Here is an 18248-nt window from a genome sequence, read left to right on the forward strand (position 1 = left end):
ACCGACTGACATATAGATATTTATGCCTGTTATGTGTGCATGCAAGGTTGTGTGTTTGTCTCTGTATGAACACTGTTTGGACAGCATTTGGTTTAAGTATAAGAAAAATGCTTCATAACTTGGGAGCTCAACATGTGAAGATCAGTGAAATAAAGTACTTCTTTGGTCAAAAACAGTAAGGTTCTATGTCAAGCAAGGTATTCAAGTGTAGAATTGCCTCAAAGAGTTGCTTCCAAACCATGCCAGTATAAAAGAAAATGAATATAAAACAATGATGATGACAGCTTTTCTAAGTCAATCTACCAAAGTATTGATCATTCAATACACAGCTAATTAGTGGATATTTCAAGAGTAAATGAAGAACTTCACCTACAGCAAGGTATAAAAGCACTTTGATACCGCAATAGCTTCTTAAAACAATAAACATGGAAACAGCAATAATGCAATTTCAAAACACTTACCTGCACGAAACAAGGCTCCAGATGCATAATGCATAGTAATTGAGCGAATGAGATGTTGGCATGATGTAAAGATTTCATCTTTCTCAAACTTGCCAAATGATAATGGTGAATGGTCTGATGCAATGAAAAGCTTCAATGATGCATGTACACTGAGTAATGTGTTGATAGGATGGATGCACAAATATTGCATTCTGATTGGGGAATTGTGAACTTTTGCCGCTTGCAACAGTGATCGTGGCAAATGCTTTAGACTACTGGACTCTTGAGGTTCACTGGAGAGTGGAGTTGGAATGAATGCTTGAAGTTCTTTGAAAAGTCGATAAATGAAGGCGTCTTCAACAAACAGAGCCAATGGCTGTACAGAAATGTCTAAAGCTCTGATGAAGGAACCAGAATTTGAAACGTCAGTCTCCAAGACTAATTGTAAATGTAGAAAGCTGTCAGATTTCAAAATAGCATGTTTTTCAATTGCACTCATGTGACTCTCGATCGTAGGTATTGTCGTCTTTTTGGATGATGCTGGAGACTGCTGACGAATGAGAATGACTGGGAAATCATACTGTGCTCTGTGAAATAGTTGATTATCATTTGTATGTCACCGATGCAAAGGCTACTACAAGATTTCGACATTTGTAGCATCTGTGATGGGAAGTTCGTTGCTGGATAGTGTGCCAAGAAAAAATTGGACAGAGAGATACATAAGATTTCACCAATTATATCAGACGAGCTCATTTCATCGAGTATGATAATACAGACATTTTTGAGTAAACAGCCACAATTGAAACAAATGTCCCACTTGGGATCTAACGATGTTAGCATATTAGCTTTTTGTAAGGACATAACGGATGAAAATGTTGATGATTTCTTAACAGTCTCCTTCGAACCCGATGTTATTTGATCCTTGATGAGAACAGTGGTTTCCCGCCCTTTTATTCGACTGCGGATTTCTTTTGCAGATATATCTGCTTTACTAACAGGTTCCAAAATTAAGTATGTTGTCATGTTAACTCTTTCCACATGAACTTTGATGTCAGAAAAGTTTGGTATACGGAGAAAAGTATCGTAATGTGACAAAATATCAATTCCACTGCTCCACCGTGCTTTTGTAGTCCCACAAACGTCGTCCTGTGATGAAACACCAATATGAAGCTTTGGCAATATTTGGCTACCTGGCATTTCAGGGAAGGTAGAATTAATAAACGGCATGGTGTAATATACACATTTACCAGCAGCTATTGTAGGAAGAGCATCCAAATACTCTGTTTCTTCTAAAACTGTTACATCTAATTTGAAAACAAAAAAAAAAGAAAGTCCAATTAATCCAAAAGGAAATTAAAAATTACAAGTACAAAATCTAAAATAAGTAAATAAGAATTATAAATTATTTTACAGTCTAATTGACAATGTAAACTGTAAAAATAAGCTTAAAGTTAAATTTTTATTTCGAGGCTTTTTCCAAAATAAAAATTGTGTTTCATTTAAGCTACAGTCAAATTTAAAATGAGTGATCTCCTTTGAAATAAATAACCAGTGTTATATCAAACTACCCTAAATTGACTGAGTAGGTAACATAGATGCTCACATATAAAAGGTTCAACATTTTGACCCATATAATTTCATGTTAAACTGTATTCATAGACAAAAAACTTCTAATTTATCTCTTGTGGGCCATGGTACCTAGTTATGAAGTAGGTAGTATTTTGAAGAAATGAAGTTAATTGCTAAAAGCACCAAGGATTTCGTATCACTGAAATACAACAATGGCTTCAAATCAGGGCACACGTATTGGTAAAAATAACTTTCTCCACAAATGCTATTTTAAGAAGAATTCCTTAATAATACTCCAAGAATCCAATGAATTATGAAACACACCCACAATATACACACTAACACCCTTCTCCTCAACACCACATGTAAGAATTTCGTAAAGATATGATTTGGTGAGGCTGGTGAGCAGAGTCTTATCTGACTATTCTAATTAGAATGAAACATCCAATTAAATCAATATCTAATGCCACAAGCATTTAACTCACACTGTAGATCCTGTATAAACAATTTATGTCCATTTGTCTTAATTAAAGAAATATATGAAATAAAAACAATGTCCAAGAATATAAATTCCATACCACTTATGCTGAGATTCATTAAAGTCTGTCCGTAGGTAACTGGGAAAGAACAACAGTTTGAAATCAAGCAACCCGGAGAATTATCTTGCTCTGCCACAAAGTAAGTAAGTCCTTCATCTGTGTGGCCACTGATAACCAAGGGACGAGTTGTTGCATAGCTGCTGGCTTTTATTGGCACAGAAGTTGTAAGTCGAACACCAGCTTTACTGGAAGTTATTCTTAAAGGAAAAGACCAAGCAGATTCATCTGTGGAGACAAACAAAAAAGGAGATTGAAAATCACAACAAAAACAGTTAACCCTTTAAACTTTAAACCAGACATATCCGGTTCAATTATTCTGTTTTATGTTCACACTAATCCAGCCTCTTGCACCTACCCTACAATGTTATTCTAAAAGTAACCAATCATATCATTGAAATTGCAAAGCTGTGAGATAATCCATGATTAATTCAAAAGAATGTGAATAAATAAGAATTACATTTGACAGAGTAATCTGAATGGTAAAGGATTAGGTGAAGTTAAATGAATTAACCCTTTAGTGTTTAAACTGGCCATATCCGGCCAAAATATTCTACCTATTTTATGTTCAAACTAGTCAGATATGGTCATTCATAGCTACCTTATTGTGTCATTTTAAAAATAAACAATCACATCATTGAAATCTCAAAGCCATGAAATGAGGCAAGATTAATTTTACATGGTATGAATACATAAGCTTTACATTTGACAGAATAATCTGAATGCTAAAGGGTTAATAAAATAAAATAAAATTTTAAAAGTTTATCAAAAATCATTCCGAATACCTGTAGGCTCTAATTCATGGATTTGATATTGGTTGCTTTTATCAATCTCTCGCAGTCGAATGTAATGAACAAAATTGTTTTTCTGATTGAAATCAATGCCTTGGTGTTTCTCTTGTAATAGGACTGTCCACGACAATAGGGGGCTCAAATTGTCAGCATCTTTGGACTGGCTGTGACTTGGAATAATGCATTGTTCTTTTTCAGTAGGGAGAGTAACCTGAAATAATTCCAAAACCAATCACTATTTTGAAGTTTATAGAATTTCTATGATAAATGTAATTTTGTGCAAATGCAACAAGTAGCTCACAATGAGATGAGGGAAGATTCTGGGCTCCGAACATTATAATAATATTTCCTTGCAAGGTTTTGACAATTAGAATTTTTTTTTAGAAAAATGAAAATGGAAAGTTATGTAATCATTTAACCTAAAGGTATTTATAACATAAATGAACTCAAGAACTTATCTAGGAAATGAACTCAAGGAAGACATAGGACAAGGTGGTGAAGCATGATCTTCAAACATTGGGCCTCATGGAGGCAATGACAAATGACTGAGACCTTTTCGCAATATGCTGTGCTTGAGAAAAGCCATCAAGCCAAGTGAAACTGTAGTCTTGACTAATGCTGTTGTCATGTAACAAGCACCTGTGCTGGTGGTATGTAAAAAGCATGCTTTGAACATGGGGCCTCACAGAGGCTATGCTAAGTAACCAAAGACTTTTGGCAATATGCTGTGCTTGAGAAAAGTCATGAAGCCAAGTGAAAGCATAGTTGTGGCCAATGCCGGTGTCACATAACTGGCACCCATGCTGGAGGAAGTGTAAAAGGTACTCATTACACTCTTGGAGTGGCTGGTGTTAGAAAAGGCATCCAGCTATAGAAATCATGCCAAATCAGATTGGAACCTGGTAAGCTCTTCAGCTTACCAGATTCAGTCAAACCATGTAAACCCATGCCAGCATGGAAAGCAGGTGCTAAATGATGATGATTGCAAGTGTTCAATATGAAATTAACTCTGCAACTTAGCAGCAGCCAGTCTAAGAAAACCGGTTGTGATTTTAATGAACATACCAAAACAACAGTCGGTTTTTCTTTTTTTTCTTTTTACCATGTATTTTGTGAACAACAGTGTTATTGGTTATAGGTTTCCAATGAGTCAATGGTTTACTGTGTTTCCAATAACAAGAACAAGAGGTATCTGTGTAATTTACATAAAATAAACACAAGGTATTCTTGTGCAACCACACCAGTTTCTCAGTGTTCTTGTCAATATTCATTTACTCATTTACTTGTTTCAGTCATTTGACTGTGGCCATGCTGGAGCACCGCCTTTAGTCGAGGAAATCGACCCCAGGACTTATTCTTTGTAAGCCCAGTACTTATTCTATCGGTCTCTTTTGCCGAACCGCTAAGTTACGGGGATGTAAACACACCAGCATCGGTTGTCAAGCAATGCTAGGGGGACAAACACAGTCACACAAACACATACACACACGTATATGTATATATACATATATACGACAGGCTTCTTTCAGTTTCCGTCTACGAAATCCACTCACAAGGCTTTGGTCAGCCCGAGGCTATAGCAGAAGACACTTGCCCAAGGTGCCACGCAATGGGACTGAACCCGGAACCATGTGGTTCGTAAGCAAGCTACTTACCACACAGCCACTCCTACGCCTATGTATATGTATATCTTTTGTCAACATAAATAATGAAAGACATATACACACACTAAATCAGATACACACAAAGACTTATCTCTCATTTATTTTGATATATATAACTAAGTTGTTGTAAAGAGGACATCTACACAACACACCCATGCTTGTGTCCAGTGGAGGAGAGGGCAGATAGAAAGCTGTGATAAAAGAAGATTTTATGGTCTGATAAAGCTCAAACTAAATAATGTAACAACTAGGAGTGAAATATTGGTTTCACATTTTGGCACAAAGCCAGCAATTTTAGGTGAAGGGTCAGTCGATTACATCGATCCCAGTGTTCAACTGGTACTTATTTTATCGACCCCGAAAGGATGAGAGGCAAAGTTGACCTCAGGGGAACTTGAACTCAGAATGTAAAGATGGACAAAATGCTGCTAAGCATTTCACCTGGCATGCTAATGATTCTGCCAGGGGTGAAATATTGCAGAGAAACTTAGTATAGGAGTGAAATATTGCAGAGAAACTTAGTATATTAAAACATCTCAGTTATTTCAGGTTTAACCAAGAAGAATTATGGTCAAGGAGAGTAGATTGTGACCATCCTATCTTTTATTCAGATTGGCACGTAAAAAGCACCATCCGACCGTGGCCGTTTGCCAACCTCGCCTGGCCTCTGTGCCGGTGGCACGTAAAAAGCATCATCCGATCGTGGCCGTTTGCCAGCCTCCCCTGGCACCTGTGCCAGTGACACGTAAAAAGCACCCACTACACTCACGGAGTGGTTGGCGTTAGGAAGGGCATCCAGCTGTAGAAACACTGCCAGATCAGACTGGGCCTGGTGCAGCCTTCTGGCTTCCCAGACCCCAGTTGAACCGTCCAACCCATGCTAGCATGGAAAGCGGACGTTAAACGATGATGATGATGATGATGATTGTATCTACAACTGCATAATCTAATGAGTACTTTTTAAAAAGACTATAGGATGTAATTTGAGGGACATTTTGCTGCTGTTTATAGCATATCAGGTAATGACACCCAATTAGGCTTGTTATTTGGATATAAATACAGAAATGGTAAGGACGACAGTGGTGGTTGACTTTGTATTCCTTTCATCATTTTATAGCTATTTTTCTGTGTTCATACAATTGAGAGATTCCTGAAAATTTGAATTTTTTCAGAGGTAGATTCTTATTGATCTGTTAACATAATTCAATCACAATCTAAAAGTGATACTACATTATCAGCCAGACATTTAAAGGCAAACAGGATTATGTAACTTTGCCAGAGAATAAAACAACTGTTGCAGAAAGATTTGAAATTGTGACCAAATAGTACAGTTACAGGATTCCTAAAACAACGGGCACTTACCTTACCGTGACCCAACGGCACACAGACCATTTGTATTTGATAGGGGGTTCCACTTAGGTTTGTAAGAGAGAACCGTTCTGACACAGTAATGACCCTTATGTTGTGATGTACTGATGAATTCACAGTGAAGAAATAAGCCTGAAATGAAAGAATTGGAATATTATGGTATAAATATCAGAAGTATTAAACAAGAGCTTGGACTATCTTTAGTGTATCACATATGTTGCCGTTGCCAGCGCCGCCCCGACTGGCTTCCATGCTGGTAGCATATAAAAAGCACCATCCGATCGTGGCCGTTTGCCAGACTCGTCTGGCACCTGTGCCGGTGGCACATAAAAAGCACCCATTACACTCATGGAGTGGTTGGCGTTAGGAAGGGCATCTAGCCATAGAAACATTGCCAGATCAGACTGGGCCTGGTGCAGCCTTCTGGCTTCCCAGACCCCAGTTGCACCGTCCAACCCATGCCAACATGGAAAGCAGATGCTAAACGATGATGATGATAAATGAAAAGCTAGTAAAATTAAAATGTAAAATGTTTCTGTAGTTGACAATTCTTGGTTAATTCTGTTTGGATGAGGATATTACTTACAGATAGCTAGAAACACTGGGAAACAACTCCTAAATATACCATTCTGGACATGAAGATATGTGTCCACATTGCTTAGAGCCAATGTAATTTATATAGCCAACATTCTTGCTTGTGACCATGATATTTCTAAAATACTGTAAATCCCCGAGTATAATCCGCATTTTTTCCCCAAAATTTAAAGGTCAAAATCCCTAGTGCGTACTATATATGAGGTTAAAAATGGAAAATATTTTCTAAGCAATGTCTGAGTCATTATTTGCTGTCCGGCAATGTTTATTCAGACACATTTTGTGATGTCAGGCGCAAAAATCCCTTAAGCTAAGCCTGAAAGCAATGAAGTCATAAAAGAATCATCCATAACTTGCAGTAAGCAACATTTATTAAACGTTATTACTGTTATTTCTTTATTTTCTGCAAGCAAAATGCACAAAAAAGCTACACGCTTGTATTATGTTATATATACAATAATAATAATAAAGGACGTTACTGTATACATTTTTACAAACCAAGGATGTTATATAGACCTCCTTGACTCAAATTAGAGAAGGGGTGTGTATTATACACAAGGTTTAGGTTTTTCAGAGCTACAGCCCACTAAAAATCCCCTGCGTATTATACTCAAGGGCAGACTATACTCGAGGATTTACGTTAAGTATGCTTTCCAAATATATGATTTAACTTTTAAAGATCATGCAACAGGCTGAATGTAGGAGCTAAATCTCTACAATACAATTTATGTAAAACACCATAAAACATCAAAAGAATTCATTCTGTATGAAAATATACTACACCATCCTCAAATATCCTCTTATCTTAATGATTTACATTTTATACATAGATATGTAAATGCACAAAAGGAACCGCACATAATTGCAAAGATGTGTAATACACATAAATGAGGATGGAAGCACTCCATCGGTTACGACGACGAGGGTTCCGGTTGATCTGATCAACAGAACAGCCTGCTCATGAAATTAACGTGTAAGTGGCTGAGCACTCCACAGACACGTGTACCCTTAACGTAGTTCTCGGGAATATTCAGCGTGACACAGAGAATGACAAGGCCGGCCCTTTGAAATACAGGTACAATAGAAACAGGAAGTAAGAGTGAGAGAAAGTTGTGGTGAAAGAGTACAGCAGGGATCACCACCATCCCTGCTGGAGCCTTGTGGAGCTTTTAGGTGTTTTCGCTCAATAAACACTCACAACGCCCGGTCTGGGACTCGAAACCACGATCCTATGACCGTGAGTCCGCTGCCCTAACCACTGGGCCATTGCGCCTCCACTTAATACACATAAATACAAAACAATACACTGGAACACTCTCCCTCACAGACAGTCAAATGTTTTTATGCAATGTTTTATAATCTGAATATAGAGAATTCTGATCTTCCAAATGGCTATACATGGTTTCAAATCCTTTGCTCTGTTCATATTCAATCCCACCACCATTGCTACCCTTTATCACTGTATCTCCCCTATACCATCATCCCTCCATCACTCAACATCATCTCCAAATGAACCTATCCATATCCTGTATTCCCTATCAATACCACTAACCATTAATCTCTCTAACCCATAAGACTCTTCAATAGCATCTATCACTGTCAGTCTACATCTACAATTTCTGTTGCTATTCATCATTTGCTCACTTTTAACCATAATTTTAACCCCCAAGCCAACTTTCCCACAGTTCCCCCACACTGCTTTCACAGCTTCTGCTATAACATGTAGCTATCACTGTCTCTCTACCATTACTCCCTCCCCACCATCCTCTCAGTCTTATCACTGTTTCTCCACTTCATGCTCATATTGTTTCTTCTTTCACCTTCGTGGACACCACTCTCTCTTCTATTCACCCACTTTTGGTCATGTTTGGCTTGAAAGAACAGAGACAATACAGAGGAGAGAGAACTTCTTAGTCTTGCTGAGGTCATGGAAACCAATCTAGTGCTGGTGCCATGATAAAATGCACCAGGTATTCACTGTAAAGTGGATGGCTTTTAGGAAGGGTATTCAGCCATAGAAAACATGCCAAAAAACAGAACATACAAATGAGTCAGGGGCTTCTGACTCATCTACAAGAGCAGTCACTTCAAATAAGAACTCTCTCTCTTTTACTCTTTTACTTGTTTCAGTCATTTGACTGTGGCCATGCTGGAGCACCGCCTTTAATTGAGCAACTCGACCCTGGGACTTATTCTTTTGTAAGCCCAGTACTTATTCTATCGGTCTCTTTTGCTGAACCGCTAAGTAATGGGGACATAAACACACCAGCATCGGTTGTCAAGCAATGCTAGGGGGACAAACACAGACACACACATATATATATATACGACAGGCTTCTTTATATACATATATACGACAGGCTTCTTTCAGTTACCATCTACCAAATCCACTCACAAGGCATTGGTCGGCCCGGGGCTATAGCAGAAGACACTTGCCCAAGATGCCACGCAGTGGGACTGAACCCGGAACCATGTGGTTGGTTAACAAGCTACTTACCACACAGCCACTCCTGCGCATATGATTCAGATATTGAAAAATAATCCAACCCATGCTAGCAGATGTAAAGTGATGATGATAATACATATACATGTAGACATACACTGTGATTGTGGACACTGGCTATATATGTGTGTGGTGTAGGTGTGAATTTGTGCATGCAGAAACACAAGCTATAAGTTTCAAGAAGCAACATAGAAAAATACGTCAACGTTCTGTAAGAACAAACTATACTGCTGTAGACACCATGAACCATGTTTAAGTGGGGATAAATAGTACCCCTTGGAATTAATACTGCCTCAGTTATATATATATATATCATCATCATCACGTGACCGACCAGGCCATCAGATGTTGCTACACATCGCTGGTCACAATGCGCTTCACATTGTTTTAGCCTTCAATGACGCCACCCCGCTGGCTAAGCGAGCAGGCCAACAGAAGAAAGAGTGAGAGAAAGTTATGGTGAAAGAGTACAGCAGGGATCCCCACCATCCCCTGCCAGAGCCTCATGGAGCTGTAGGTGTTTTCGTTCAATAAACACTCACAACACCCAGTCTGGGAATCGAAACCTCGATCCTACGACCGTGAGTCCGCTGCCCAAACCACTAGGCCATTGCACCTCCACACACACACACACACACACATATATACATATATGTGTGTGTATGTGTGTATATATATATAAAATACATTCATATTTCAGAGTAGAAAAGCTTACTTAAATTTTGTTCTCTTCAAACATGCATATATCTTTTATCTTTTATTTTTTTCAGTAATTGAACTGAGACCATTTCCATGTACATACATAGGTATGAGTGATAAGTATATCATCATCATCATCATCATCATCATCATTTAGCGTCCGCTTTCCATGATAGCATGGGTTGGACGGTTCAACTGGGGGTCTGTGAAGCCAGAAGGCTGCACAAGGCCCAGTCAGATCTGGCAGTGTTTCTACGGCTGGATGCCCTTCCTAACGCCAACCACTCCGTGAGTGTAGTGGGTGCTTTTTACGTGCCACCCACACGTGTTATTACACACATATATATGTGTGTGTTATTACTAATCATCTACGAGATGATTTAGCCTGTTTAATATCAACACCATCCATATTCTTTTCTACTCTAGGCACAAAAGTTTTGAGGAGGAGGGGCCAGTCAATTAGATTGACCCCAATACGTTTAATATCAACACCATCCATATTAAAATGTTCATATTTAAATTTAAACCACCCAGTTTCATAAAAGAAATCCTTTTGTTGTGTCCCAAATAAAAACTTAATAAGAATGTCAGTTATTTTACAAACTCCCTTCAAATTCTCAATAATTATTGTAATATATTAGAAAACGTATCTCAATACAAATACAGTCAAGATTGTTAAATATCTCTCTTCTTTAATCATTCAATATTATTGAATGCATTCGTTTACGCAACCAGCAATGACAAGAATGCTCCATTAGTCCTAATACCATTTATAGAGTAATGTTCTAGAGCTAAAGGTCATTTAGCACATGAAAGAGTAATGCAATAATCAATAAGTGATAGAGACAAAGACGAGGTTACCACTTTGTTGCCAGCTTTCATATCAGAGAAAATCGCAGTGTGTACAAAGCCATCTGTATACAATGTTTCACCAATATCTGTTCGGTACCTCCTAGCTGCAACCTCTTCATCAGAGAGTGGTATTTTCCCAGATGTAAAAATTTCACTGTAAGACTGAAGACCAAGCTGGAAATATTCCTGAAAGAAACATGGGAAATAGAGTAAGAAAAAAATAAAAACTCTATCATTTTTTAAAAGCAAATATGTAAAAAATTTTGTTCACTGTATTTTATAAGATGGATAGAAGCACTCCGTCGGTTACGACGACGAGGGTTCTGGTTGATCCAAATCAATGGAACAGCCTGCTCATGAAATTAACATGTAAGTGGCTGAGCACTCCACAGACACGTGTACCCTTAATGTAGTTCTCGGGGATATTCAGCGTGACACAGAGAGTGACAAGGCCGGCCCCTTGAAATATAGGTACAACAGAAACAGGAAGTAAGAGTGAGAGAAAGTTGTGGTGAAAGAGTACAGCAGGGATCACCACCATCCCCTGCCGGAGCCTCGTGGAGCTTTTAGGTGTTTTCGCTCAATAAACACTCACAACGCCCGGTCTGGGGATTGAAACCGTGATCCTACGACCGTGAGTCCGCTGCCCTAACCACTGGGCCATTGCGCCTCCACATTTTATAAGATATAATCTGTGAGAATGAAAGTGAGAGAGAGTGCAAGGTAAGAGAGACAGAAAGGGTATATGCATGTTTGAATGTGTGAGAGGAAAAAATAGAGACAACAATGATATAATGATAGGAAAGAAATAATGAAGAACTAAAATGTGGAAAGAAGTAAGATGAAGAAAGAGTGGAATGAAAAAGATGAAGAGAAGAGAAGAGAAAGAGAGAGAGTAAGAGAGAGAGAGAGAGTGAGTGAGAGAGAGAGAGAGATCTTTAGGTGTTGTCGTTTGATCCCCAGTCAGTCCTGGCTGAGCTGACCCCTATGTCTTTTAGGATCCTCAAAAATTGCTTTGTAAGGCTGGTGATTATCTTCTAACTTTCAGCCATTCAAACCATGGGAGGAGATAGGTATTCTATCTTCCACTGGACAGAACACCTATCTATAGAGAGTAACAGTCCCTCTGTTATTGCTTGGAGGACTATGATGAATAAGAGGAGGCTGGGGACTGATCCTTGGTGAACCCCTACTTCTACCTGGATTTTTTCACTATACTCATTGCCAACCCTCACCTCACTGACAGCATCCTTGTACAGGACTTGTACAGCTCTTACCAACTACTTGTCTATTCCCAGTTTCCACATTGACCACCAGATAAGGAATTGGGGGACCCTGTCAAAGACTTTCTCCAAGTCATCAAGAGCCAAGTACAGAGGTTTATCTTTGGCCAGATATTTCTCCTGCAGTTGTCTTACCAGAAATATAGCATCAACGGTGCTTCTGCCTTGCACAAAACCAAACTGCATCTCATCTAGGCTAACTCTCTCCCTAATTAGTTGGGCTCACCTGACCCATTAATCTGATACCCCTGTACTTATTTCTATCTAAAACATCACCTTTATCTTCGTAGCAGTTGACTATGGTGCTGCTACACCAGTCATTGGGTATGACTCCTTCATGAACTACCTGATTTACGATGCAGGTGATAAGATCATAACCTACACCGCATATTTTAAGCATCTCAGCAGTGATTCCTGATGAGCTAGGTGTTTTTCCTGTCTTCATATCCTTATTTGCTTTATCTACCTGGGTACTGTCGCTATGGGTAGCTGGTCCCTCAATTGGGTCAACCTTTGGCAGACTCTCCTCCTCCCATTCATTCTCCACATTCAGCAGTCTTTCATAATGGCATCTCCAAGTCTCTTTCTTTGCAGGATCATTAAACGCAAGGGCACCATCATCCATACAGACACATTTCTCTTCTACGACATCACAGTTATCTCTCACACACTGTCTTGAAATCCAAAATACTTCAGTTCTTTGGTCCTCACATAGCTGATTGCTGAACACTGGCAAACTTCTTTTCTGCTACTCCTTTGGCTATATATACCGTTCTGGCTATCTGATACAGTCCCCTGCTACCTCAACTCTTCCAGGCCTGTTCTTTGTTCTAATGACCCTCTCTCTTTCTCTCTCTCTCGTTTGTTAAAAAAGTTTGAAACCATTGGTCCAGGAGTTAGATGGTAAATGTTTTTATTTTTCATTCCCTTCGAAATTTTATCCCTAACAGTTGTTTGGAATTTATCTGTCCTCTCTAGTGTGCAAGGAGTCCTAGGATGGATGCCTCTTATGTGTTTAAATGTACAGTGTATTTATGTGAATAATATATAGTCTGTTACTAGGCCACTAGTAACAGAAATTTCTAATATTTCTGATTACCCTCTGATATTATTAAATATATACATGTCCCACAAATGTGAGCATGGAAGGCGGACATTAAACAATGATGATATATATAGGCGCCCACAAACACACATCACTCATATATATATTTTAAAGTAATTAACACATTTGTCCCTTGTAAACCCTTAGTGAAGATCAAAAAGTGAAAAGCATAGGAGTTGGTGACCCTCCAATCTGAGGGTAACTTCCTCCTTTACAGCACTGTATTCCTCTTCTAATTAAGTTGTAAAATACGCACATGCACACATAGACACACATCATTAACCCTTCAGCATTTAAACCAGGCCTAACCGGCTCAAATATTCTACCTGTTTTATGCATCTAATATAACAAACAAATTATTGGTTGTGTGGTAAGTAGCTTGCTTACCAACCACATGGTTTCGGGTTCAGTCCCACTGCGTGGCACCTTGGGCAAGTGTCTTCTACTATAGCCTCGGGCCGACCAAAGCCTTGTGAGTGGATTTGGTAGACGGAAACTGAAAGAAGCCTGTCGTATATATGTATATATATATATATGTATGTGTGTGTGTGTTTGTGTGTCTGTGTTTGTCCCCCTAGCATTGCTTGACAACCGATGCTGGTGTGTTTATGTCCCCGTCACTTAGTGGTTCGGCAAAAGAGACCGATAGAATAAGTACTGGGCTTACAAAGAATAAGTACCGGGGTCGAGTTGCTTGACCAAAGGCGGTGCTCCAGCATGGCCGCAGTCAACTGACTGAAGCAAGTAAAAGAGTAAAAGAGTAAATTATGGAACAGGGTGAAAGATAGCCTATATGATGCATGTGTGAGAACTGCCATGCTACACGACAGTAAAACATGGGCCATGACTTCTGAGGACATGCATAGGCTTGAAAGAAATGAAGCTAGTATGATCGGCTGGATGTGTAACATTGGTGTGCATACACGACAGAGTGTGACCACCCTGAGAAAAAAGTTAGACATAAGAAGCATCAAATGTGGTGTGCAAGAGAGACGACTGTGCCAGTGTGGTTATGTGTTGCATATGGATGAGGACAGCTGTTTTATGTTCAAACTGACCAGATCCAGCCCCTCACACCTACCCAGCATTGTCTTTCTAAACATAAACAGTCACATCACTGAAATCTGAAAGATCATCATCATCGTTTAGCATCCGCTTTCCATGCTAGCATGGGTTGGACGGTTCAACTGGGGTCTGGGAAGCCAGAAGGCTGCACCAGGCCCAGTCTGATCTGGCAGTGTTTCTACAGCTGGATGCCCTTCCTAACGCCAACCACTCCGTGAGTGTAGTGGGTGCTTTTTATGTGCCACCTGCACAGGTGCCAGACAAGGCTGGCAAACGGCCACGATCGGATGGTGCTTTTTACATGCCACCGGCACGGGGGCCAGACGAGGCTGGCAACGGCTACAATCGGATGGTGCTTTTTACGTGATAAGATAATACATGAGTGATTCAAAATAATGTGAATATATAAGCATTACATTTGACAGAATAATCTGAATGCTAAAAGGCAAAGCTATTAAGCAAGATAAAAAGAAAAAATAAAGATTCAAAACAGAAAAACAAAAAAAAAAACATTCAAAATACCTGAATTCCAGTAGGTGTGAAGGTAGCACCACGTGGAACATTCCATTGTTGATTATGGGGTGAAATAACAACCAGAGGTACATTTGTGTTGTTAGTGAAGAGGTATGATGGCACTATGTCTAACAACACGGTGCTGCATCCAGGCCAGTATTCAGTCAGGCTGATATCAACATCAATACTAAATGCATCAACTTTGGATGAAGCGGGTTTGCTGCTTATGGAACCGGACACTGATATAGCATGGTTATAGTTACTGGACTCCTTAACTGGAACAACATCTCGATACCTGAATTTCGTAACATAAAAAAAAAAGAAAAAAAAAACATTATAACAGACCCAATTAAATATATCAGGTTTTCAGGAAACTGGGTAAGTTTTCTGAACAATTAAATTTTTTTACATCAACTAGTATACAATCTTGAAACTTTATTTGGTGACTTTTCTATCACAACTTCAATGATTCAGTTCACTGATGAAATCATAATAATACCCAAACATGTTTGGGTTGTTTCCCCTACTTACAGAAATTACATAAATTATATTAGTCAATGGCCTTTTCTCTGTGCTTTTTTCTTTTCACATATGTTTAAATGCTCCTTGCATTAAATATATAACCACTATCATTTTGGATATAGACTGACAGTGCATTCATTATTTGCTATACATATGTTATTCATGCAATACATTTCTGATAGTCTTCATAATATAGTCACAATGGAAAGACAAAGAGAAGTGAGTATTTTCTCATGCACAATTGTATGTGGCTCTCTAGAGGGAGTTTGCATCTTGACATAAAAATAACAGATTACAACTCCCAGATGACAAGTGCATAACAAAGAATACAGTTTTCCATGATGTTCTCTTCCAAGACTACATTTTCAGCACTACCATCCGAGCATGATCGTTGCCAGAGCACCATTTGAGCGTGATTGTTACCAGCGTCGCCTTACTGGCACTTGTGCCGGTGTGCAGGTGACACGTAAAAAAAAAAAACGATTTTGTCATGGCCGTTGCCAGTACCGCCTGACTGGCTCTCATGCCGGTGGCACATAAAAGCACCCACTACACTCTTGCAGTGGGTGGCGTTAGGAAGGGCATCCAGCTGTAGAAACTGCCAGATCAACATTTGAGCCTGGTGCAGCCATCTGGTTCGCCAGTCCTCGGTCAGATCGTCCAACCCATGCTAGCACAGAAAGTGGACGTTAAATGAAGATGATGATGACCTCCCAAGAATTAAATGCTTCAGAAAAAGAAAAAACACTTCCAAGGGTACTGTTAGTAATTTAATTTATAAAAGGAAAATCTTAAACATTTACGGAGATGTACCTGCATAGCAAGTGATTTGATCTGAGATCGTGTACTGAAACGAAAACAACTGCAGCGTGGAAGGTGTTTGTAAGCCATTTAAGAAACACACAAAAGCCGTTCGATTCACTTCAACATTTAAGTTTAATTTGTCAAAATATTTTCGTCGCTTTAAGCAGCACGGATTTTTGTCAGTGAACAGGTTGCGGTCTTAAAGCGACGAAAATATTTTGACAAATTAAACTTAAATGTTGAAGTGAATCGAACGGCTTTTGTGTGTTTCTTACAAACACCTTCCACACTGCAATTGTCTTAAACATTTAATTCTATTAAAACAAATTCTAATAAAATAGGGCTATCAGTACATAATCAGAAATAACACATGACCCAGTATCAATGAATAACTGAATAACAAGTCAAATAAAAACAAAGAAAATCTATGTATATATGATCACAAGTCACAGGTGGAAATAGTAAAACGGAGCAATATATGTAGTTCAGTATTTTTTTATGTATATTCCACAACAAATCATTATAATCCACAATACCTGAAAGAAATTGTACAGCCACATAACTACAGGTGTGACCATATTTCTATTGCAATAATATTTTTCATGTGTGGTTAAGAAGGTCACTTCCAAGCCACGTGGTTTAAGGTTCAGTTCCACTGCTTCTGACCTCTTACTCTCTTTACTCTCTTTTACTTGTTTCAGTCATTTGACTGCGGCCATGCTGGAGCACCGCCTTTAGTCGAGCAAATCGACCCTGGGACTTATTCTTTGTAAGCCCAGTACTTATTCTATCGGTCTCTTTTGCCGAACCGCTAATTGACGGGGACGTAAACACACCAGCATCGGTTGTCAAGCAATGCTAGGGGGACAAACACATACACACACACATATATATATATATATACATATATACGACAGGCTTCTTTCAGTTTCCGTCTACCAAATCCACTCACAAGGCTTTGGTCGGCTCGAGGCTATAGTAGAAGACACTTGCCCCAGATGCCACGCAGTGTGACTGAACTCGGAACCATGTGGTTGGTTAGCAACCTGTTTACCACACAGCCACTCCTGCACCTGTTGTATAAGCATGTGTGTGTATGCCTTCTTGTTTTGGTATCATGTAGTAGTTGTACAACAAATATCACTATCATACATGTTGTATTGTAAGTTTGCAATCTTCCATGGAAAAAAATGTCTGGCCATGGAGGAAGATTTATTTTCCTTAGAAACAGGTGAGGACTGGCAAAAGGAAGAACATCTAGTTGCAAAATATCTTCCTCAATAGTTATCATCTGATCTTTGCAAGCATGGAAAGTGGACATTGAAATGATGATGATAGTCCAACCAACATGTGACACATTGAAAACGGAATGCATGCATAATATCTAACATTCCGGAAAATGTAAAATCAATTTTCTTTCAATCATCATCATCATCATCATTTAGCATCCGCTTTCCATGCCAGCATGGGTTGGATGGTTCAACTGGGGTCTGTGAAGCCAGAAGGCTGCATCAGCCCAGTCTGATCTGGCAGTGTTTCTACAGCTGGATGCCCTTCCTAACGGCCACGATCGGATGGTGCTTTTTACGTGCCACTGGCACGGGGGCCAGGCGAGGCTGGCAACAGCCACGAACGGATGGTGCTTTTTACGTGCCACCAGCACGGAGGCCAGTCAGGGCGGCGCTGGCAACGGCCACGATCGGATGGTTCGCTTACTTGTCACCAGCACTGGTATCACAGCTGCAATTTCCATTGATGTTGATCGACTTCGATTTTGGTTCTGCTTTCTGATGATTGATTTGATTTTGATTTCAATGTGCTTTGTAATCATTGACAAAAAAGTTAAACATTTTAAGTCGTTTTTTTTTACTTTGAAACAC

General features: G+C 39.3%; 1 protein-coding gene across 1 annotated transcript in view; it reads right to left on the minus strand.

Annotated features, from left to right (window-relative positions):
* The window catches only part of LOC115210945 (vacuolar protein sorting-associated protein 13B-like), a 155149-nt gene that overhangs the window by 34109 nt on the left and 102792 nt on the right, over nt 1-18248 (minus strand). The window contains 7 exon segments of the mRNA XM_029779736.2: nt 462-1049; nt 1052-1744; nt 2588-2833; nt 3391-3607; nt 6423-6560; nt 11086-11262; nt 15052-15337. Coding sequence (XP_029635596.1) covers nt 462-1049; nt 1052-1744; nt 2588-2833; nt 3391-3607; nt 6423-6560; nt 11086-11262; nt 15052-15337 — 2345 coding nt within the window.

The sequence above is a fragment of the Octopus sinensis genome, linkage group LG4 (genome assembly GCF_006345805.1).
Source record: "Octopus sinensis linkage group LG4, ASM634580v1, whole genome shotgun sequence".
Classification (NCBI taxonomy): Eukaryota; Metazoa; Mollusca; class Cephalopoda; order Octopoda; family Octopodidae; genus Octopus; species Octopus sinensis.